We start from the raw sequence: 23,150 nt of genomic DNA, 5'->3' as shown, positions 1-23,150 counted from the left end.
ACATCTCGCAGGTTACAAGTGCAACGCGCCTCTAGATTTTATAAGCTTTTTATCGACGGTAAGTTGTAGCGTATTAAAAATCAGCTGCTCAAAATCTGAAATCCTGCGTGTGCGCGAGCGCAATGAATCAGTCTGCACCAGTATCGTGTATTCCGAATTCGAGGATGTCAAAAGCAAAGAAAGTGATCGATGAGGCCCGAGAAAGTCAAAATCCTGAATTGGATTTGGCGGATAAGGGCATTTCCACCTTTGACGAAATGCCCGGATTGCGTGAGTACCATTGGCTTACGATGTTCCCTCTGTCCATTGCCAAATTAGGCAACTTGTCAAGATCACTTTTTTGCACCAACAAAACGAGTTCACAGTGCCATTGGGGCCACTGATGGGCGTGGACAATCCTAGAAATAAAATGATTTCTAATGATTTTTAGGTTTTTGCCACAAATTAATCGTTCAATCATTCTTTCAAATAATAAATTTTAAAACTTTATTTCTTGAACGATTACATCAACTGTCCTTTTTGAAATTCGACTGCAGAAAAACTTCTTTCTCTGTGTTTATGTCCTATACTTAGCTTACGCCCCACAGTAGACATGAAGATTAATTATACAATATTAAAACTGTATTATGGTAGTTGCTTGACGCAAAATTTATATATTTCCAGTAAATATGCTGAACATCACCAGACTGACACTCAGTCATAATAAACTCCAAGGTACCCTGAATCATCATTCTCTAAACGTTCGTCAGCAATCAAACAATTTATACAATCTTTAAACTGTTGATACTTTTTCAGTTGTTCCACCTGGTTTGGCAAATCTAGTCAATTTAGAAATTTTGAACTTGTTCAACAATTGGATCACGGAACTTCCAATTTCCTTATCACAAATGCCTCAGTTGCGAATTCTTAACGTTGGGTACGCCAATATGTTTGTTCCCTTGAAAAATTTCGAGCAGTCGGCTTGTGCCAAGTGCCAAAATCTAAGTGGTTTTATCATATCATTTTTCAGAATGAACCGTTTGGGCTCTCTTCCCCGAGGTTTTGGTGCCTTTCCAGCCCTTGAGGTTCTAGATCTCACATATAACAATCTCAGTGAAGAGAATTTACCTGGAAATTTTTTTATGATGGGTTAGCTGAATTATTTTCATTTCGTATTTATGATTAGCAGATGGTTACAACTGCATATGAAGATTTTCACATCTCTAGACCTATCACTAAACTATTTTAATAAACTTTCAGAAACACTGAGAGCATTATATTTGGCTGATAATGACTTTGAATACCTACCCCCGGAGATTGGTCACCTAAAGAACCTCCAAATCGTAAGAGCATAATCACCAATTTGATAAATTTTAATGTCTACAGAACTTGACTCAAACTCTGAATATTGACTGTAGAGTCTAATCCAACCTAATGAACAGAAAATGGGCGTAGCATATCAGAGCACACATTAATTTAAACATATTTGCTCGCAGCTTGTTCTGAGAGAGAATGACTTGATCGAGTTGCCAAAAGAAATTGGAGAACTTACTCGTCTCCGAGAACTTCATATTCAAGGCAATCGTCTCACAGTTTTACCACCAGAAATAGGTAAATGGAAATGGAAGTATTATTTATCGTGAAAGTTCAATGTATGATAATGACTCGATGATGATATGATTTTCAAAAATGACCAACAGAAATGCAACATTTATTATCTTAACATTAATCTGGCAGGTAACTTGGACCTAGTGAGTAACAAAGCAGTTTTTAAGATGGAATTTAACCCATGGGTAACTCCTATTGGAGATCAACTACAGGTTGGAATTTCGCACGTGATCGACTATCTTCGATCAGAAACTTACAGATAGTGAGTAAAGTAATACACTGAGTGGGCTTGAAAATTCCAAAACTGGTTTAAAAAAATACTTGTCTTCTTTACAGTCTTTATAATCGTCACCTTAGCGCAAAGGGACCTCCACCACCAATCGAAAATGATAAAAGCAAGAAAATCTCTCGCGTTCGTTGAACGAAATATCGTAATATGATTAATTTATATAATTCTAATTTTGATGCCAATGACTAATCATCTCCCCTCTAAATCTTATTTTACTCATCAACTCTTTTTACAATTAGATCGATAAGACCAAATGGTGCCTTACTTAAAGTAACTTGCCTTAAAACTTTTAATCGTTACATTCATGAATATTTTTTATCGCTGTTATGCTTATATTTTTATAACAATTTTAGAATCGAATCATACATACATATGTATCTGTATTTATGAGGCTTTTTACGCTGGGTACTCGATGTATCTCGTGATGTAATGAGCTTACATCAAGAGAACGTATTTATTCATTACTAGAGGTACCTAACAGAGGTATAGTTATCTTCAGTGCAATATAAACGACCCCCCTGAAAAATTAGATCACTGCGACGTCTTTGAATCGATTTACGATATTACTGCATCGTACAAATCTGAAATACATTCTGTATTCGACCAAATGAATCTCCATCACGAACGATTTGCTTTTTTTAGAAATAATTTTGTGTTCTTTGTTCATATTACTTATTAAGCTGTAATTACATACTTTATAGTTTTCATTCTTACACTTGTGCAACACCAAATTTTTCTATAGTTCTGGAAAACCAAAACAATTTTTATAAGCCTATGCAAAACTGACATAAATGTATAAATAAACAATTTCACATCAATATCAAGGAAAAATATTCAGCTTTTTATAGATTTTAACCAATACAAACGTGAAATCATTTGTATCACGCGCAGTGTAGAAATGTAATAAGATAGCCAGTTCATTTCAGATATGACGCAGAAAAGTGTAATGAAGTCGTTTATTGCCGTAGAGAACAAGTAAGTGCATTTTCTTACTTGTCTTTGAATTTCATCTATGAAATAATATGTCAGTTTTGACATTTGATTCATGTGCACTTATTATCATTGAATGCATACAGGATGGCAAGATTAAAACAAAAAACTTTAAAACTCGCCAGAGAAGAATTTCTCAAAAATCAAATGGATGAAGGTATGTGGATTGGAATTGTAAGAGTTTAATCATAATCAAAAATCAATTGTAGTTCAACCAAAATCCTTATGTTGTGCTGCACCTGCTAATGCCATACATATGCATAAGTAGATTAATAAATATCCAATCATTGTTACACTGCCAAGCTAGATGAGTCCCAAGAGCAAACAGGAAGAGTAGGTTGCCCCAAATGCAGAGGAGATGGTAATGAAACTTCTGCAACACACATTCAAGATCTGTGTCCTGCAGATCGAAAGAAAATCACACAACTCATTTCTGAACTTGCAAGGTGAAAGAATAACAGTTTTAGTATCTTGCATCCTCTGAGTTATTATACTGGAAGATTCAAGCTTTAGTATTTCTCTAAACTGCACCTCTCAAATTTATCTCTTCTTGATTCAGATGCACGCAAGAAAAACATAGAGTAGCAGCTGACCTTGCAGTCAGTACGGCGGAGAATGAAGCCTTACGGAATCAGTACCAACTATTGAACAATCAGTACGAAGATGATAAAAACAAGTTAAGATCGCAGGTACTGTTTCAGAAACAAGCCAATTTTTCTTATTAGTGATCGGCGTCTGCATTCAAAGTTTGCTAATGTGATTTGGCATTTAATTATTTTAATGTTTCACAATAAATTTGCAGCTATCACATAAAATGACTGAAATGAGCAAGCTTAAACTACAGACGTCCCATTCGTTAAAACTTCTAACAGAACAAATAATGGCGTTGGAAAATCAGTCCACGAGATTAATTGAAACTGTCAAAGATTTGCTCAATGACAAGATATTCCTGGAAGATGCATTAGTCAAGCAACAAATGAAAACACAAATCCTTGAAGCTAAAATAGATAAAATAAAAAAAAGCGATGATATAGAGAAGCTACTGTTCGAGAATCAGCTAATGAAAAATCAATGTCCTCAAAAGTGCGATAGAGACTGTCAAACTGAAAAGGCACATTTGTAAGCACCATGAAAAGAATCGATCAAGGGGAAGCCTTTTTTTGATGATCATTCAAATCTTTTGCGTTATGTAGATGAATAGGGAATGCTTCATAATAGAATGACATGTATACATACAGTTCTTACTTATTTTAGACATGCTACAGAAGCAGGACCCAGATTGAACATGTTTGATGTAAATTCAGAGTCACTTGGACCTTTGAGAAATACCCAGGTGAAAAGCAAACATGATTTAGATGAACCTACCTTAGAAGGGATACTATTACGAGAACTCTTTTTCAAACATCCAAGCATAGACGAAAACGAAGGATTGGTTCTGTTTCCGAGATTGCCAAGGCACTGAATATGTTGGAATCATAGATAAATTTCGAATAGAAATTCATTTTATTAGAACCATGAATTGACAATAAATATTAAATTACGAGTGTATTTCTAAGTCACAACACGATGTTAAGTATTTTTAAGACTGTTTGGCAAATCAGAGTTAGTCAATCGAATTAAAAACTGAGGTCACGAAAGAATGGTTTTCCTAACGCCTCTGCTTGGAATATTATCGGAAATTTAATGACCTATCTCAATATGAGTATCATGTATGGAAGAATCCATTTTTTTCTATTAATATAATTATCATATTATTCCAAAGGTGTAAAATCAATAACATATGTTGAGCGACAAAAAGGAACTATGTACTAATATTTACATTTTTTGAACACTGTGAATTTGGTGATCTCCGTAGTAGTTGAGAAAATATTTTATCTCTCTTGCGATTAAAAGTTAGCATATAATTTAGACCCGGTGCAGCTGCTTGAAGTTTCATTCAGGAACGATGCGTTTGATTCACGACTTTTTTGGCATTGAGCTTCATTTCTAATCGGTCAGTTGTAGATAGTCTTCATCGTCAGTATACTCACATTCTTCCTGCGAGTATGTAGTTTCAGTTTCGTACTGCAGTACTTCGTTGTCTGCAAGATGTGAATTACCTTCCATAAAGTTAGCGAACCTATAATCAAAAGAAAAGAAAACCGGTTTAAGGTACCAATTGGAAATATGACTAATTTAAGATGATAAAGCTATGAGAGGGCAATTTCAGTCAGATATGTATCACGGCATCACCATTAGTACACCAAACTAAGTTCACAGGTGTAAAGTTCAGTAATTTCTAGTTTGCTTCTGCACTTCTGAAAAGATGAAAATTGAAATTTTGAATCAATTAATCTAATTGAGATCAAATGGATTACTAGCCTTATGGATGTCGTCTTCTTACTCATCTGGGTTACGTACTAACAAAAATTAACGAAAAAAAAACCTGATGGGGTCATTGAGCCTCAAGACGGTCTTCCACTGGTTGCATTCAGGACTTGAGCAATATTCTCTCAAATTGCTCAATGCATGCTCAGTTTCCCGCATACCCTCTTCATGATATTCGTCTTCTGTCAGCAACTTTCGCCGTTGCGGAAACTTCGCTTTCCTGCCAGACAAGAAATTGCAAGGAAAAAAAATATATATTGAGCTCTTCAGACTTTTTCTAGTTAATAACATTTACTAGACTGTAACAAAACTTTGTTGGTGCAGTTAAATGAAGTGTAAGTAAAATGTTTTATTTTCATATCCCGTTTTATTAAAAAATGTACAAAATTGCATCTTAACAATAATTCTCTAGTCATTATAACCGTGATATGTTTCATGAATCCAATCAGAATAAGCTCGTTCTAAAACAAAACAATAAAAAGCCAAAGACAAAAAAAAACAGAACATGCTAAATTACACATCATATAAAAAAACATGTACTTCAGTATTGTCATAGTGCTTGAGTTTAAAAATATGATGAAAACGGTCACGACAGTAAACGAAATATTCTTTTGAGAAGCAAGACGTAACTAATGCATAATTTATCGCAACTCACCAATAAGATTTTCCCTTACGTACGAAAGAATGTGGAAAGTTGTACCCAATGACCAACAATATACAAATTCCAACAGCAGCTTCATCGAAGTGACTGCTGCAGTATATCATTACAAAACTTGAGGCCTGAAATTTTGAAATAAACCGATGTACCGCTAAAAAAGCATCCGATTGAAAAACAAGAACTGGCAATAAGACGTGAACGCACATCACGAAACAGTACAGTTTCATGAATAAAATTTATCTTTTACCTCTCTATTTCTGTTACTCACCTGAAGGAACCACTGTATAATAGTTTTGGTGCGTTTGTTTGTAACTGGGCCGAACCGATAACAAACCACAAAGCTTATTAACGACGTGATAATTATATACCAAATTACATATTCTCGATACTGCACAGCAATCATTTGAGCATTTTCCCAGATCAATTGTCCAAGATAAAGGCTTACTGTCCAACCACCAGCTGCTAGTAGATACATGGTTTTACCCTATATGAGATATATGGGAATGGAATATATTCTAGTAATGAATGAAAGTTTAAAATATAAAAGATATACTCACTTTGGGAAGCAATTTGCTGATGAGGTATATCAGTATCAATAGAGACGTTGTAACACCAAGCGTGATCCCACATATATAATAAAATATTGGATCATAGCTCAATTTTTTTGCAAACAAAAATACTATGATTCCCAGAATCAATAAAGTTACTTTCCAAAAGTCAATTCCTAATGAAATAGAGATTCTGTAGTTAAATTGAGTTGTACGACATTTCTGGGTCTAATACTTGGTCAAGTACAAATATGCATTCTTACTGACCTATAGATTTTAGAGTTATACGGTAAACATGACTGGTCTCAATTCCGATGCAAGTTTGCTGGAATGGATTAAGTTTGATTTCTTTTTTTTTTGTGTTGAACAAATTTAAGCTCCAGGATGTCCGAAGTTCTTCATATTTTTGTGCTACTTCAGCAGCTGATTTTCCATCATACTGCCCGTATGATTCACCATCTACGTCAAGGTTCATCTGAAATTATGAAATAATTCTAAACAAAAATGCAATTTATGAAATCTGATGTCACTACTACTGATGATCGATCTATGAGGTAAGCTTTTCTGTTGATTCAAAACCAAATTTTAGCTATATTTATCTCACCAGTACGGTTTGCCATATATGAAAGAGGTACTTCATCTTTCCCTTATAGCAATAAATATGGAGTCCTGATATTTGCTTCTCTATGTGGAAACCATCTTCCATGTAAGTTACTGAAAGTGCATGTGGTAGTCGATTAATGAATGAGCTAACAATAAGTTCAAGTTTGTAAATAAAAGTAGAGGTTAGTAGTCCATAAATTTACCTGTGCCCCGAGGTTGTATGTATGATGCAGAAGATGCACATGCATAGTGTATTATTAAAACAGGGACTATTATGAGGATTTTCATTTTTAATATAAATTTTCTACTTTTAGGTATTATTTAGCACTATCCTCGTCACGATTCACATCAACTCCACAAAGCGTCCATATAAACGCAAAGAACGTTGCTTCTTGCAATGCGACATAAGCGTGTTTGAATCTTCGAGTGACGATATATCAACCGGAACAATCGCAGCGACCCTCGACCAACTCGATACTTTTTCGTGGGTTCGAACGCAGTGTTCTTTTTCTCAATATATCGAAAAAACAAACGAATAATGTTCAAATGCATATTGTCGATCTATAATAAATTCATTGAGTGCTTCTACTTGGAGTTATACAGCACCAAAAGGGACTGATCTGCGGAATCTCGGAAGGGAATCCAACTGACTGAGTGTCGGCGTTCCCTACTGCATAAGCGCCGATATACCTCCATGGATATACATCATCGGCGTTATAGGTAATGCAGAGCATCTTTGATTATCATATAGTGGGGACCCATTAGCGTTAACTAAAGATTGGTATTAGGGACACCTCACAGAACGCTGGCGCTTACCGCCATTTGCTTGTCGTACTTCAAATCGCCGGTCGACAATTTGGTTGATCTCCACATACCTTGTGAATTGAACCCTACCCAATACTAACGAAATCTAGACCTTGTGATGTTCAAAAAATCCTAGCTTTTATTAACGTGTATGCGTCGTATCAAAGTCAGTAATTGTCGAGGGGTACAGCGCGCCTCGACGCGACTCCTGATTATTCCGCTCGCAATCAGTGGAAATTGAATATCCATTGAATTTGATTCTACCTCAGATAAACGGATTCTGAATCTTGTAAGGATCAATCGAAGGATGCTGGCTAATTTACGTGGATGAAGTCGCTGAATGGAATGCATCGAAAATGAAGATACATATCGGTAGTGGCGATACTGGACGCAACAAGTTGGAGCCGGTAGCCATTGTGTATAATTTTTGGATTCTTGCCGCAACTCGAGCAACTTCACGGTCGATTCGAAGTGCATAATTGATGGATACAAATATCTAGGAGCATTCGTGTCGAAACTCCGCTCTTCCTACCACGTAAATTCGTAAGTTTCGATTTTATTAATTCTTTCTCAATTTCTCTGTAGCGAAATTTTGTGCCGGTAGAGGTCGGGCGTCTTCCGCTTGCTTAGGGAATCCCAAGCTCGACTCGTTCACTTGTTCAAACGGCTTCGCATCAAAAACTACCGCGTTACGTTAATAGTTCCATTTGGAATTAACATTCTTTTTCATCTGAACGTTGATTTTCGTATTTGTTGGCCTTTGTGGTGCAATTGTTCATACTTATTCGAAATTCACTGCGCATTAGAGAACCGAATGGAAGTGAAAATATTATGTCTACCTCGGTTGCTTCAAAGTTGGGTTAGGGCCGCGGTACATGCGATTTTTATTCTATTATCCATTTGATTTAGAACCGCGATTTTTATACATATTCTTCTATGCCTTACAGAACTCAGAGCCTGCAGCACAAAGTTGAGAAGGATCTTGAAGCGGATCCCTGATCACTCGACTTAGGGGAACAAATGGTGAGTGTGAAATTCGATCGTTTTTCGACTGATTCTTTCCGAATTCCTTGGTTCGTGATGCTTGTGTATACAAAAATCATTACAATAAAAGTTTTGAAATCTTGTTGTAGATAATAATGTTCTTGCTGGGTGATCGTCGACTGTCAATGCCAAGTGGAAAATCTCTAAATCGAATTTTCCGAAAGATTTCGATAGCTACTCCAACCAAATCTCTAATATTTGTCAGACTCAAAATAAATTGGTAAGTGTGAAGTTTGAGTATCTATTATTTCATTTCTTACAAATTTTGGAATTCTTTAAACAAATTTTAGAAATTCTTCTTCACAGACAATGGTTCTTGCTGCATCCAATAGAGTTACCTCGTCAATAATTGATCATCAACCACGCACATAAAGTGGAAGATGTAGGTAATTTAAATTTTCTACAACAATTTATTTCCTTTCATTCACAAATTTCCATTATTCGTAGTTTTTTTCTTGCCATTTTTATAGCATCGTTCTTCGTGGGAACATCTCATCGACTTCTCATCATATAACCCTGACTACATTCAACCCTCTACACTCAACCCACAACGGTTCAAACTACTACACAGCTATAGTCATCAGGGAGGCAGAGACATCCGGGTAAAATCCGGGACCCCCGAACTCGGGAACCAGATCGGGTCCGGTCTTGGTACCGGCAGCGGTGGGTGAGTCCCAGCAGTTGGATTTCCTCGATTTCTTTGCCAGCTCACACGATGGTGAACGCTGGCATCGGGGTCGTTGTACGTATTTAGTTTTTAGTAACCCACTCCCTATCCTCATCTCCCGTGGCGTGGCGGTACTTTTAGATTTTAAATTCATTTTATTAGCTCAGGTAATCGTAGGTTTGGTTGCCGTTCAGCATAGCGCACCTGCACTTTGTAGAGTCACTAATATTGAATTATCTCAGAAATGATCTTTCTGCAGTCAGCCAATCGAGTAGTTAGTCAGTTAACGAATAGTTTATGAATTATAAACTATTTGAACAAAAAAACGATCATCGATCAACCTTGTAAGCGAGAGTGTGCGGCTCATAGGCAACGGTAGAGACCATCGTTCGATCGGCACGCGCAATCTCTTGATTTTAAAATAAATTTTAGTGGTTGATTTCGTTTGCATCGATCACTCAACGGTAGAAAAAATTTAGTCGTTCGAACGGTGTTTTTTTACCATAGCATCAATTTCTATATGAGGATCAGGTATGAAGCTTAGCAACCTCAATCAATTAAGAAATTTGCAATTCTATTGCGAAACTTACAGAGATGACCAATTTATTGTTTATCAATTCTATTTCACTTGAACGAATCAACTGTAACTTATGAACAGGAAAACCTAGTTTTCAACATCCCTTTTTTCTTCCTGATTCTCTGCTAACTTTAACTATCCGATTAAGCTTCAAGCAACTGCCGCGGACATCATGTATAGCTTAAGAATAAAAATAAGATTACGATTAAGTCTTGATGAATAATTTGAAATTTCCGAAATTGTCAACTATACAAACGATATGCTTGGGCAACGTTTTCTCTTCTGCTTCTGAAATCATCAGAATTCCAAGGATTCGACGGACTTACATTTACGATTGGGTTCGATTCCCGTACAAACGAGGATATTACTTTACTACATATTGTATTTTTATTTAACTTTAAGAAAAGAAGGAAATTACATACTGATAAGGAACCTTAATAGATGGTTAGGTAATGGATATTACTTCATTACATATTGTATTTTTCGACGTTTTCTCGTCTGCTTCTGAAATCATCAGAATTCCAAGGATTCGACGGACTTACATTTACGATTGGGTTCGATTCCCGTACAAACGAGGATATTACTTTACTACATATTGTATTTTTATTTAACTTTAAGAAAAGAAGGAAATTACATACTTATAAGGAACCTTAATGGATGGTTAGGTAATGGATATTACTTCATTACATATTGTATTTTTCAACGTTTTCTCGTCTGCTTCTGAAATCATCAGAATTCCAAGGATTCGACGGACTTACATTTACGATCGGGTTCGATTCCCGTACAAACAAGGATATTACTTTACTACATATTGTATTTTTATTTAACTTTAAGAAAAGAAGGAACCTTAATGGATGGTTAGGTAATGGATATTACTTCATTACATATTGTATTTTTCTTAACATTAGGAAAAAATGAAATTACTGATGAAGAATCCAAATGCAAAGCTAGGTAATGGAACAATTACCTTCCGAATCATCGTCAAGTTTTAATGGGTCAAGACTGCTTGTAGTAAATTAGGAAACTTTATGTATGGAGATTAACGAGATCTAGGATGTTTAATCATATAAGAATCTTACTTCCTTATCACAAATCTTTCGAACCCTAATTTTTTTTTAATGAGTACACAAATAGATATGAGATGAATTAGACATTCCTTTTTCTGTAGTGAAATTCATTTCCCAAAGATTCTATTAGAATCATATTTTAGAAAATCATTCCGCACTCAGTCAATGTGCTCGACGTACGTTTACGATCAAAAAATGAATGATGATAATCATCATAATTATCGCGATGGTGGTAATAATCTGTATCCATGGAAATTTATGTGTACATACATAATCGTATGTATGTGTGTAGAGTCATTTGGGTAGCTGAACTGTACACTTAGTACAGTCACACCCGATGACCATGTATGTGGAGTCATTTTGGGTAGCTGAACTGTACGCTTAGTACAGTCACACCCGATGACCATGTATGTGGGGTCATTTTGGGTAGCTGAACTGTACACTTAGTACAGTCACACCCGATGACATGTATGTGGAGTCATTTTGGGTAGCTGAACTGTACGCTTAGTACAGTCACACCCGATGACTATGTATGTGTGTGGAGTCATTTTGGGTAGCTGAACTGTACGCTTAGTACAGTCACACCCGATGACCATGTATGTGGGGTCATTTTGGGTAGCTGAACTGTACACTTAGTACAGTCACACCCGATGACCATGTATGTGGAGTCATTTTGGGTAGCTGAACTGTACGCTTAGTACAGTCACACCCGATGACTATGTATGTGTGTGGGGTCATTTTGGGTAGCTGAACTGTACGCTTAGTACAGTCACACCCGATGACCCCGTATGTGTTTATTTGTGTATGTGGGTATGCATGTATATGTTTATTGATATGGATGTAGATTGTTATCATCGTCATGTCCACGATTTATATAGTATCATTCAATTTTTCATAATAAATCAATTTCACCAGAGAGTATGAATAAATGTACATAGGTACAAGTACAATTTGCGATTTTATTACGAAACTTGCATCAATTATCAATTCAGTTATTCTGAATTCTTCTTCACTTGAACTAATTAACTGGCACTCATAAATAGACAAAAATATCTTTCAACTTCTCTTTTTTCTCCCTGATTCTATGTTTACTTCAAATATCCGATTAAGCTTCAAGCAACTACCGCGGACATCATATAGATTAAGAATAAAAATAAGATTATCATCAAATGTCGATGAATAAAATAAGATTTCCAAAATTGTTAACTATGATAAGAATATTCTTTGGCAATGTTCGCTCTTCTGAAATTGGTACAATTCGAAGGAATATGCCTGAGTACCATTCATGATCGGGTTCGATTCCCGTTCAAAGAAAAATATTAGTTCACCACATATTGTATTTTTGGTGAGCATTAAGACAAAACAGAATAACTGTCAGGAATCTCAATCCATAGTTAAGAAATGTAAAAATTAACTTAAGAATTTTCGTTAAGTTTTTATTAATTAAGACTGCTTGTAGTACATTAAGAAACTATACGTATGTAGATTAACGAGATTTAGGATGTCTAATCATACAAGAATTTTTCTTCCCTTACACAAATCCTTCAGCCCTTAACTTTTTCATTGAGTACACAAATAGATACGAGATGAATTAAAGTTATTCCTTTTTTTCTAATGACATTCATTTTTCAAAGATTCTTGCGAAATCAAGGTATTAAAAGTCATGCGGAGATTATAAATGTTGAATGAGATTTGGCTAGTAAAAACACACACTCTTTCAAAATTTAGTAAATTATGGCTTTGGCCGGGGCATGGGCAGCCCATTTTTATTTTTACACATAACAGGTTGACGGTAAGTCTTTGAACGAGATACCACGGCAATGAATGTGAGATGTGAGTGAGATGGAATGATTTTGTTGCGCCGGCGCAAGTATGATTTGGGGTTTTCGTCAGTAAAATCATTTCTTGGATAAATATAGGTGAAAGGCAGGTATAGGTAAATTCATGCATCGCGACGGGTTTTTATTGTATGTGCAGTGTGTATGCGAGTGTGCAAGTCACCATAGTTTTAACCGTTGGGTGGGATGTGGGCTGACCTAAGTGGGTAGGCAAGAAATCGGAAGTGCATCTTTTCTTTCCACAGCAATTCCAAGTGATCAATTGAGTAGAGTTTATCGATTTGCATTATTCAATTTCGTACAATATTTTATTTCATGTTTTTCCAATGATTCTTTTCACCTAGTCTTTCAGATCTTTTTGCTGAGATCTAATAGATCCGTTTCATTCCCCAAACAACGTTCACAAACCCCACTAGACATATCAAATAAAATTGAGTTTTTTGCTTCCCTGTAATATTTCTGGTCACTTGGAATGGGCAAAATACGTCCGCATTGCTCTCCGTACCAGCCGTGGTGCATGGAAGTGAGGTGTACGTTGAGCTCGAAGACTTCGCGTCGAAGAGGATCGCCGACCGCCACGCCACAAATCCTTTCTAAACCTTCCTCCCTTCCATGCCTCTATGCTAATTGGAATAGTAGAATGCGATTAAAAATTGCATTTTTTCGATTCCGATTAGCAACAATATTCCAAATCTGACGCTGCTCGCGCGGGTATATAGCGCGAGGACGAGGAATTGCATGTTGTTGTGTTTGCATGTTTCACAGGAATTATAAACGATAACCAGCGTGACTTGCCATCTTGCAAGGCGCTTCAAACACTTGAAATAAAAATCCAAGCTCCGTCGCTGCTGCTCGTATGCGCGCGGGCTTGGCGCTTAAAACATCCTTGGCAACGCTTCATGCGTTTTAAACCCAAAAACCGCAACAATTGTAAGGAATCAAGTACTTTCGCAATTTTTTGTGCGTGGTACTTGACTTCCACGCGATTATTCGTAAGATACTAATCGAAATTCTACATTTCAGACTATCGATATCGATAAAGCTTTCTTACAGATCCTAATCAATCTTTCGTATTTTCAGTTTTCATTTACTAATTTAAATTTTTTTACAGATGTTAGGGTTTAGATATTTAGTTTTATTGCTAATCAGATGTTGTTCACAGGCTGTCCCTGGCTACTAATATCCAGTTTGCTTTCTGATTTCAGGAATTCAAACTCTCGAAGAACTCTCAAGATTCTTCCAGATTTCCCTCGGTTTTAATACTAATCAGATGTTGTTCGCAGGCTGTCTCTGGCAACTCATCCGGTTTGCTTTCTGTTTTCAGGAACCAGCGCTTCGTATACCTTGTACTTCAATATGCAAATTTGGGAATTCGGACGGTTCCTCGCCGTCTTTTTCATAACCCAATTGAAAATTTGAGTCATTTTTCGAATTTCTCTTTCAGGAATCAGAAAAATACGTCTCTCATTGCGGAGGTCGTGGCACATCATGACATGGACATTTTGGCAGCTAAAATTCTTTTACTAAACAAACAACGGTTATTCCTTTGCAGAAAATTTCACCTAATACAATAATAACAAGTCTTTTAAACTTGTTTGTATGTTCGAGGTTTCATAGTTTACAAATTAATTAACAATTGTGTCATTACTTTGCAGGAATCTAATGTGAAATTTAAACCTATTATAACAATGACATGTTTATCACTAGGTCGTATGTTTCAGGTGTCGTGTTTCATCAATTAATTGACAAATGCTTTTTCTCTTTTCAGAAATTGTACTGTTGCGACTCATATTTTTCACTGTTTTATTCTATTGATTATTTTTCGATAATGATGTTTTAGTTATAAAATGATTGAAAAAAATCATGATTATCTATTGGCTTGTTCTGTTTCGTGTTTTATGTTTTTTATGTAGTGTTTCATGTACATGTTTTGTGTGTAACTATGTGTAATTGTCCCTTGTAATTTCTAATTGTCCATATATATGCATACGATTTTTATTTATGTAATGCTCATTTATTTGTCTAATTCATAATGTAAATGCCATGTCTCAATTCAAGACCACCTTGTATTACTCTTTATCGTGTCACAGATATCTTTTATATTAGTTTTTTTCCCATCTGTATGTTCCAGATTCTATTTTTCCGGACTTGGGATGCTGAGCTGCTAGTGGTTTGCATAGGGCTCTCGGCACAGTATGTAGAATATATAATATATTACATATTCTACAAATTGTACTTCCGGCGATCGTTCCACTTGGGAAAAAAATCGAAACGAGCCGAGGGCGCTACCTCATTTAAGGTGGTTTGGAAACGCGTCATTTCAGGTGGTTCTTATTGTAGATGCTACGACTTATTAGAGAAATAAATTGTGTTACTTATAGATGTAACTGAACAAGGTATATTCAAACTTAACAAAATTGAATTATCATTTAGGTTTGTTGAACGTGAAGCAGAAAAACACCAATTGATTTATGCAACTTCGACTCTTATAGAAGGATTGTACGAAAAAACGATGCTCCATTCTTGTGTCTAAAAGATCTCGTCTTTAACATTGATTGCCTATGAACGTGAAACTTGTTTTGAATTATCTGTGAAAACTTTCCTGTTATTTCAGAAGTGGAGTCAATCATTTATTATCTACATATTTAAAACAATCCTATATATTTTCCCCGCTTTCCAGAAGTTAAATGCGGAAATGATTTTCCTGGTTGTGACCGGTTGATTTATCGATTATCACATTGACTGCGGTCGGTATGCACCCCAAATCCGAGAAGGGTTTCAGGGGTTGCTAGTTCAAAAAAGTGGTTGGCGGTCCCGTGAGAGGGCGTAAGCTCGCGGGATCTTGCTACGGAAGCCCAATGGGGACATCCACTGACTCTGTGCGACAGAAACGCGGCCATGTTCGAGAGCGAGTTCGAATTATCCAATCATAAAGTAGACGGGTATTCGCCAGACTCTTTATTCTAGGTGTTGACTGAAAATACTAATCTTCAGTCAACGTTCTAGGGACTCTAGCATGAACCTTTCACTTGCGATGCTCGTTGATACATACGGCACGAAGCCGCAATTGAATTACGACATTAAAACCAATGTAATTTATATTACTCCGATAGCCGTGATCGTCTAGTGGTTAGGACCCTACGTTGTGGCCGTAGTAACCCAGGTTCGAATCCTGGTCACGGCAATGTACAATGCGTACATTGTCACGGTGGAGTTCCTTTTTTACACGATAAATTAATTTTCATTATGGGCAACCTTGTCGTATCCTTTATGCTCCTCAATTACCAGGGATCAGGTGAAATCACCGTAAATGCTGTCTTTGCAGAACTTGAAATGATTCCATTTGAGTTCAAAACGCTTTACGTCACTTTTCTCAACTTCGGATCAAGTATTTTCTCAAGACTTTACTGGACCTCATGTGAATTGATTTGACTTCAAAAGATTTCAGATCACTATACGCGAATCTTCAAATTACTTTACTTGACTCAGAGTGATTTTGTTCACTTTATACATCTTCACTTGACTCTGCATTGCGTGACTTCAGAAAATTTCAGAAGACTAAAAGACTTCACGTGATTTCACGTAATTTTCATAACTCTGTATGACCGTGCTAATTAATGGTTGGTAGATGAATGCAAATATGTGACTCAATCCGGGATGCGTACTTGATAAGCAGAAGTCGCAACTCATTGGGAGAAAACTTACTCTTCATTTGAAATATCAGATACGCTTCAGAGCACAAATTAATTTCTGAATTAATTTATTGGCTGTTCTTCATTATTTCGGCGGAGTGAAGATTGATTAGTATTTTTTACTTTTGGTTTGACGGTAAAAATATCATGAGTGTATCTTCTTAAATCTATTCTTAGAAAAAAATTGACAAAGACTAGAGTTCCTTGTAAATTCTTTTTTCATTCAGAATCGGTTCAAGCGGTCGTAATTATCTTAGCAAGAATTCATCTACTATCGAGACTTTCGTTAATCCCTTTAGTTTTTATAAGACGATATTTAAAGTTTTAACATTGCTCATATCTCTCATGTCTATAGAATGCTGCCCTCTACCGTTGAATTTTATACATAAATGATGAATTTGTTGGAACGATAGTGGGAGTGAAGCGGCTAGGGTTCTCCAATTCAGAAGCACCAGTTTTCCGTGGTCGGTAGTGCCGGTGGTTGATATAAGAAGCCCTCCAAGGATACGTCAAGGAATTTGTTACAACAGATTTGAATAATAATTCGGTGAAAAACGGTGTACGGAGATATAATTGCGATGTGTTACAAGTGGTTGTGAATTCGTGGAGTGGATTTCATCAAAATAGAGGCAAATAATAAATCAGTTTCGCATTTGAAATGCGGGTGCTTGCTGTGGTGGCAGGTGAGTTGTACCTACCTACCTACCTATACCTACCTGCATCGCTTCAAAACATACCTGAAACCACCTGACGACTACCTCGCTTATAAATTACAGCCTCGCAAAGTTTAAGTTCAAGTTTTATTTACGCCTTATTTTACTTTATGCAACTGCCTGAGCTTTTTGAAGCAAACGAATTATCGAATTGATTCAGATAATTGTCATGAGAATCCGACAAACAATCGCCAAGACAAAAATTCCATACCAACGGATTATTCAAATGCAACTCTGATCACCGACACACTGCTTGACAGGTGGCAAAATTACACGTACCTGAATTATACAGTTATATTCGACCCTTCCCAAATTTTGAATACACAACTGTATGTATAGCGTAAACTAATTTCTTCAGTAACTAGAGAGTTAAATAATTTCGCCATTCGCATATCTCGTGACTATGATCAACGTCACGATACTGTAGGTATGATATGAAAATGTGGACATTCATCAGTTCTTGAAAAGAATGATTGGAATCATTCATTTCGATGAATATTTTTCAACACCGTACAGGGCTTTATAATCGTAGGAAGAAATGAGAACACGCAGAGAATTCCGACCGTTTTACTTTCTTTCATGAACCATCATGTAATATTTGGAGAGGGATCACATCTCACCTGTGATCGCCGTATATGCGCTTCTTAAAGATTTCACCGAGTTGGAATAGTCAAGAATTGTAGGAAAATCATCACCAGCCTACGCAAGTATTACGTGTGTATATTTCGACTCGTCGGAAAGAAGAATATAATTAATAATACGCTGTACTACCCAATGAAAGTCGTTTAATTTTGTAAATCCCGAAAAGATGGCTATTTCTCATTCACGACGAAGTAGAATGGGATGAGTTCGACGAGAACGTTGTGAAATTACAATTAGAGAGAAAACTGATATGACGTATGCGATTACCTTGTATCAAAACATGTGTAACGCACTATTAGAAATTTTCATAAGATTTAAATGACGAACAAAAAAAATATCTTGAATAACGTTCCCTTGCGTTAAACGTCATGAACTTCAACCGCATCATTCACCGGCGATCGTTACCTTTTCTTTACCAATCTTGTGTATCTCATTAATCGAACAATATTTTGCGCTAAAGATGATTTGTACTTAATGTTTTCTCGTTTTACATTATTTATCGCTGCGAATTCAATGAGGTATAATATACGAGTTAAATCCGAAATATCTCTTCCTCTGTTATACGCCTTTTTCAACGGACATGCTTTCTGAATCTCAACTCCGTTTAATTCAGCCAAATAATTAACTCCGCTTGGGTTAACTTGTAAAGCAACAGTATTTCGACGAGATTCATGTACGTATTTGCCGCGAATCAAATACTAAATTATTAATAAAATATATAGCAACGACGTTGACGGTCGTCAATCGTAAGCCACGTAATCAACAGTTACATACGTATAGTTCTGAATTATTCAAAATGTCTAGTTGATTAAGAATTTTTACCTCCTTTTAATTTATTCTATTTTTTCTTACTCCGAAATATTCAATGATTTACAAGGTGTAGACGACCGGATTATTTGCATATGGTTGGAACATTACGGGTTCGAATTAAAATTTAAATTCTTATCCTAGACTTATGCATACACCGCAAGAATATTAAGTTTACCCGTATAACAGGTGGAATAATTAGAAGATCATTTGTGCGATTTTCAAAGAATTTTCATAAAAATTCGTAACACACAGTCCGAAGTTTTTCCCACCTATAACCAAACGTCTGCGTGCATCACTTCAGGCTAGAATATGTCTGCGGACTATAAAGTTCAAGTGCTTTTTAAAGTATCGCGTTACTGCAATGTGCCTCAGGGAAATATCTGTTTATCATCAAGCTATACGCATGGGAACTGGTATTTCAAGAGGCACGGATGCATGCATGCGTGCGTTTCGTACCGGTTGTTTCCGTCGAATGTTTTCTCTCTCAAGAAATTAAACACCTACATATACCTACGACCAACTTGCAGCGCGCGCTTTTTGCACCAGGTCCACGTGGTACGCGCAAGGCGCTTTTACGCGTTGTCGATATGTCGACGAAAATCGCCCTTCATTTTTGCTGAAATAAATTCGTTAATTGTTATTGTAAAACCGCGATAATTGTACCTCACGTACCTCACGTACCTACGTCCCTCTTCGCGGGGGAAAAAATGGAATTTTCACACCTATATTCCACTCAAAAAATTCATTCGACTTTTGCAGATGTTCGAAGACCAAGAGAATATTATTCACCGCTAGTGTTTGACCTAGTGATCGTTGAAAACGCTACAGAGTTTTTACGCCGGTTACTGGCAACGTATAACGCGGGTATCGTCATTTTAGCTAACCGGAAATATCAGACTTGATACGCTTGCATGACTGGTGTAATTCTATACCGGTCCCTGGATTCAATCATATTTTTACTAAATTATATATATACGGTGATCGTGAAAATTTCGACGATAAGTTTATTATCGGCTGTACTTGTGTACGGTAGAAGAAGAATCGATTGTTTTTGGACTGGATTTTTTTTTCTACCCCGAATAAACGTATTAAATATTCAAATATTCCGTGCTGCACGTGTGCAGATAAGAACCATATAGAGCTCCGGTGAGATACCGACAGCACTACTTTTCAGTGAGTCAGAACCTTCAAAACCGCGGTGAGATAAAGATAGGTATGAAAAAAAGAAGAAAAAACTCGAATGTAGAAAGTATAAGATAAGCCAAACAGCTGCTGAGATCACGTAATGTTACAGCTGAAAATTACTAACGAATGATTCATTGAAACATAGGTGTAAGTATGAACGTAATCTATCGTTATTATCCTTTGCTTTATACGCCTCAAATATGCGTGGGTGTTATAATACTTACATTTATCCCCCCGTCCAACTACACAAGTTTATATATTGTAAATACTGTAACTAAACACATATGTATACAGTCGTGTAAATTTTGCTTCGATTGCAGTTTATCAAACCCCATACCGCCTGCAGTGGAAACGTAACTCTGTCGGTGCACAGTTTTAATCTATGGTGCAACATTCCAGATCGATTTGACCTGCACTGCAGACTCTGACCTCTGAATTTTTCTTTGGTTGAAGTTTTTTTTAGGGTGATAGTGTAATCGTAATCGGACTACTTCAATTTTTTTCTTCTAACTATATTAATCAAACACCTGTGAGCGTCGGTAAAAGGTTGGATAAAAATTGAAAATGGTGGACGTCGAGTATAGTGTACCTATATTGACCCAATTTTTTCTCATCAAAATTTTGACAATTCTTATCAATCGGAAGGGCGTTGAAAGATGCGTGAATCATTGTGTACAGTTGTATACGGCACGCGTGTCAGGTGGGCATATATTTATTCATGTACAAAAGTATCTCGTGTCCACAACAGCGGCATGGGTAGTATACCGCGTGCAGGCCATAACTGCATTCCGGAACGATCGATATATCAATAAAGTAGCAATTGAGCCCAAGAGGTAAAAGAACTATAATATGAGTAATGCAACTGATCCTCCTCATGACGGCACTTCCGCAATATCACTGTTATATTATTTCCGTGCGTTTTGCGAAATTGAAAGTGGCTGTTATTAGCCGATTGAAAAACCGGATTCATAAATTACCCATGACCTATCATCTATCGATCGATCATCGAGTTGGAAAATAAATAATTGCATAATGAGGTGTACCTGTACATTATATGCATAAAGATATTTGAAATGTCGTATTATAACGTTCTCGAAAAGTTGAGGAACGCCGTTCCTTCTTTTCCTTTAACAGACCAAGTGCAGTGCTGCGGTCGAAGAATATCCCATGTATAATTATTTTTCGTCTGTTTAATCCCGCGGTAACATATATACCATAGGTGTACGTACGTACGTACATTAGAGATAGTTGGTCGCACAATGGCAGGCGTGGTCGTTGCATAATTTAATATCTGAGCAGATGAGACTAAGAACTTGACAATTCTTATTTCTATATTCAAATATGCACCCAGGTATAGTTGGATGACGCGTCAAAGAAAAAGAGGACGTCTGATATTAGACATACATATATGCACCCGACAATGCACGCGTAGGATACCCAACAGTATGTAACAAAGATAGTCACGTGAACCCCGGAGAATATAAACTGTAAACTTTTATCTTCACATAATTATATTACACATACAGGTATGTGCATGTGCATTCTATATACACGTTTAATTCAGGGCCATAGAATTTTTCTCATCAATTTCTTAAGGGTTTATCTGTTCTTCTTTCTTTCAACTTTGGTTTGTGGATGGAAACAAGTTTTTGATGATATGATCTCTGTACGGAGATATGTAGACTGGCATTCACATAAACCTATATACCTACTCATTCATATTTACATTGATTTAAGTTGGGTGAAAGACAATCTTTGGGTTACATATTCGAATCCTCAAACTTCGAGTATACTTGATATACCTATACGCGCATCTTACCAAGCTGAATGCGATTTTTCACCTCGTTATGGGCCGTCCGTCGTCGTCGCGGTTGATCGGTCAGTGATCCGGAGTCTTTTATCTACGCTGTGGTAGTGGTAAGATTTTGCAGGAAGAACCGTTAGAAAAAAACAATCCTTTTTTCTTTCAATTTTTGTTTAAATTTCTTTTTTCTCCATTACAGCAGGAATAACACGTTGAGGACGACGATAGATAGCATATACCGTGCATTGCAGCATTTTTAATGAAGAAAGTATATATGTCTGTGTCATTCATTGAAATTAAAGATCAAAAACTGTTGAGATATAGTAGCAATATTTTTCAGTACGTGCGATTTTTGAAGGCTAATTACATTTCGCCAAATATTCATATATTCGGAGTAATTTCGCTCGAAGTTGCCAAAGTCTCAGAGAAAATTCTATAAACCGTGGCTTGAGCTGTTGAAAATATACGTAAACATATATATAACGGAGCGTAAAATGTATAATAAAAGTACGCTATAACAGTATTCGTATAGGTATACAGGGGGACTTTACACACAACGATCGTCTAATTAGATAAAAATTACGGTTGACCTTCTTATGCCCGGCTCAAAAATAGCATAATGGCGGATTTTCTTCGTCGTCTCTACACCGTCGCAAATATTATATCTTACCTTTGCTCTTCTAGCCGACCTACCGAGTGCCACGTCCGATCTTTAGGTCGTTGGTAAAAAATCGTTATTCGCATCACTTATATTTCAACCTATCATATCTGATGAATATTGAGTGATGAATTTTCATTCTCTTTCCAGGTTACCACCTACACATCTCTTCATTTTACTTTTCCTTCTCTCGCGATTCTTTGATAAATTTTTTTCCGGGGCCATTTGTGTTATTAACAAAAGGTGCCTTTTTGAATTTTTAGAATTCTACCTGCGCTCGGGTTACGTATAATCCCTGGACGAGGGACCTGGTCCTATACTCGAAACATAATTGCCTTAACACAATATATAACGCCGACGTGTACGTCCTGCAGCTATATGTATACATACTGTGTAGGTATGCGTGTATGGCATATAGTTCCTTTTTGCAATCTGGAAAATGCATTCCAATCGGATTACGGTACCGACACATTTATAACTGCCGGGTCCCCTATGTCAGTAGGATTTACCGGATCGGAGAATGGGATATTCATTCATCGCAACGTCGTATAATGGCTGCTGCTGCCGCCGCCGCCGCCGCAGTTGTGCCTCGATCGGTGAATTTTTA

At 36.6% G+C, this 23,150-nt stretch overlaps 4 protein-coding genes and 1 non-coding gene across 8 annotated transcripts in view; 4 read left to right on the top strand and 1 right to left on the bottom strand.

Annotated features, from left to right (window-relative positions):
* The first annotated feature begins 67 nt into the window (after nt 1-67).
* On the top strand, nt 68-2,694 carry LOC105684764 (ras suppressor protein 1). Its single transcript, XM_012398389.3, has 8 exons — nt 68-270; nt 664-714; nt 796-916; nt 1,010-1,128; nt 1,240-1,322; nt 1,476-1,590; nt 1,717-1,849; nt 1,924-2,694. Exons 1-8 carry the CDS (start codon nt 123-125, stop codon nt 2,006-2,008), a joined length of 855 nt encoding a protein of 284 aa, XP_012253812.1. The 5' UTR covers nt 68-122; the 3' UTR covers nt 2,009-2,694.
* A 322-nt stretch (nt 2,695-3,016) lies between these two features.
* On the top strand, nt 3,017-4,328 carry LOC105684748. The gene is made up of 4 exons (XM_048649788.1): nt 3,017-3,312; nt 3,426-3,555; nt 3,669-3,985; nt 4,121-4,328. The coding sequence occupies exons 3-4, from the start codon at nt 3,681-3,683 to the stop codon at nt 4,326-4,328; spliced, it is 513 nt and encodes a 170-aa protein (XP_048505745.1). The 5' UTR covers nt 3,017-3,312; nt 3,426-3,555; nt 3,669-3,680.
* Nucleotides 4,329-4,350: 22 nt separating this feature from the next.
* LOC105684775 (nuclear envelope integral membrane protein 1) lies at nt 4,351-7,573 on the bottom strand. Of its 2 annotated transcripts, none has more exons than XM_012398404.3 (8): nt 7,246-7,570; nt 7,044-7,153; nt 6,707-6,914; nt 6,449-6,615; nt 6,160-6,375; nt 5,889-6,013; nt 5,292-5,453; nt 4,351-4,985 (listed from the first exon to the last, which is right to left on the bottom strand). In XM_012398404.3, exons 1-8 carry the CDS (start codon nt 7,328-7,330, stop codon nt 4,853-4,855), a joined length of 1,206 nt encoding a protein of 401 aa, XP_012253827.2. In that variant the 5' UTR covers nt 7,331-7,570; the 3' UTR covers nt 4,351-4,852. The 2 variants fall into 2 exon arrangements, with proteins under 2 accessions (XP_012253827.2, XP_020707365.2); XM_020851706.2 differs by having other exon boundaries at nt 4,852-4,985; nt 5,228-5,453; nt 7,246-7,573.
* Nucleotides 7,574-16,151: 8,578 nt separating this feature from the next.
* On the top strand, nt 16,152-16,223 carry Trnah-gug. The gene has a single exon. It is a non-coding gene; the product is annotated as a tRNA-His (tRNA).
* A 947-nt stretch (nt 16,224-17,170) lies between these two features.
* The window catches only part of LOC105684835 (protein crumbs), a 27,166-nt gene continuing 21,186 nt past the window's right edge, over nt 17,171-23,150 (top strand). For all 3 annotated transcript variants that reach the window (XM_012398493.3, XM_012398494.3, XM_012398492.3), the window contains exon 1: nt 17,171-17,414. In XM_012398493.3, coding sequence (XP_012253916.2) covers nt 17,390-17,414 — 25 coding nt within the window. In that variant the 5' untranslated portion in view covers nt 17,171-17,389. The remainder of the gene's footprint in view (nt 17,415-23,150) is intronic.

Source organism: Athalia rosae, chromosome 2 (assembly GCF_917208135.1).
Source record: "Athalia rosae chromosome 2, iyAthRosa1.1, whole genome shotgun sequence".
In the NCBI taxonomy this organism is placed as follows: Eukaryota; Metazoa; Arthropoda; class Insecta; order Hymenoptera; family Athaliidae; genus Athalia; species Athalia rosae.
The sequence above is the reverse complement of the archived record's forward strand: the minus strand, read 5'-3'. Positions and strand labels throughout refer to the sequence as shown.

Bases quoted from the DNA above. Each gene is read 5' to 3' on its own strand.
- LOC105684764 (XM_012398389.3), top strand. From the start codon at position 123: ATGAATCAGTCTGCACCAGTATCGTGTATTCCGAATTCGAGGATGTCA. The intron at 917-1,009 runs GTACGCCAATAT...ATCATTTTTCAG, and splicing joins TTGCGAATTCTTAACGTTGG to AATGAACCGTTTGGGCTCTC. The intron at 1,591-1,716 runs GTAAATGGAAAT...TTAATCTGGCAG, and splicing joins AGTTTTACCACCAGAAATAG to GTAACTTGGACCTAGTGAGT.
- LOC105684775 (XM_012398404.3), bottom strand. From the start codon at position 7,330: ATGAAAATCCTCATAATAGTCCCTGTTTTAATAATACACTATGCATGT. The intron at 6,014-6,159 runs GTGAGTAACAGA...TCAAAATTTCAG, and splicing joins TTATACAGTGGTTCCTTCAG to GCCTCAAGTTTTGTAATGAT. The intron at 4,986-5,291 runs GTTTTTTTTTCG...TTTTGATTATAG, and splicing joins AGGCTCAATGACCCCATCAG to GTTCGCTAACTTTATGGAAG.
- LOC105684748 (XM_048649788.1), top strand. From the start codon at position 3,681: ATGACTGAAATGAGCAAGCTTAAACTACAGACGTCCCATTCGTTAAAA. The intron at 3,986-4,120 runs GTAAGCACCATG...TACTTATTTTAG, and splicing joins CAAACTGAAAAGGCACATTT to ACATGCTACAGAAGCAGGAC.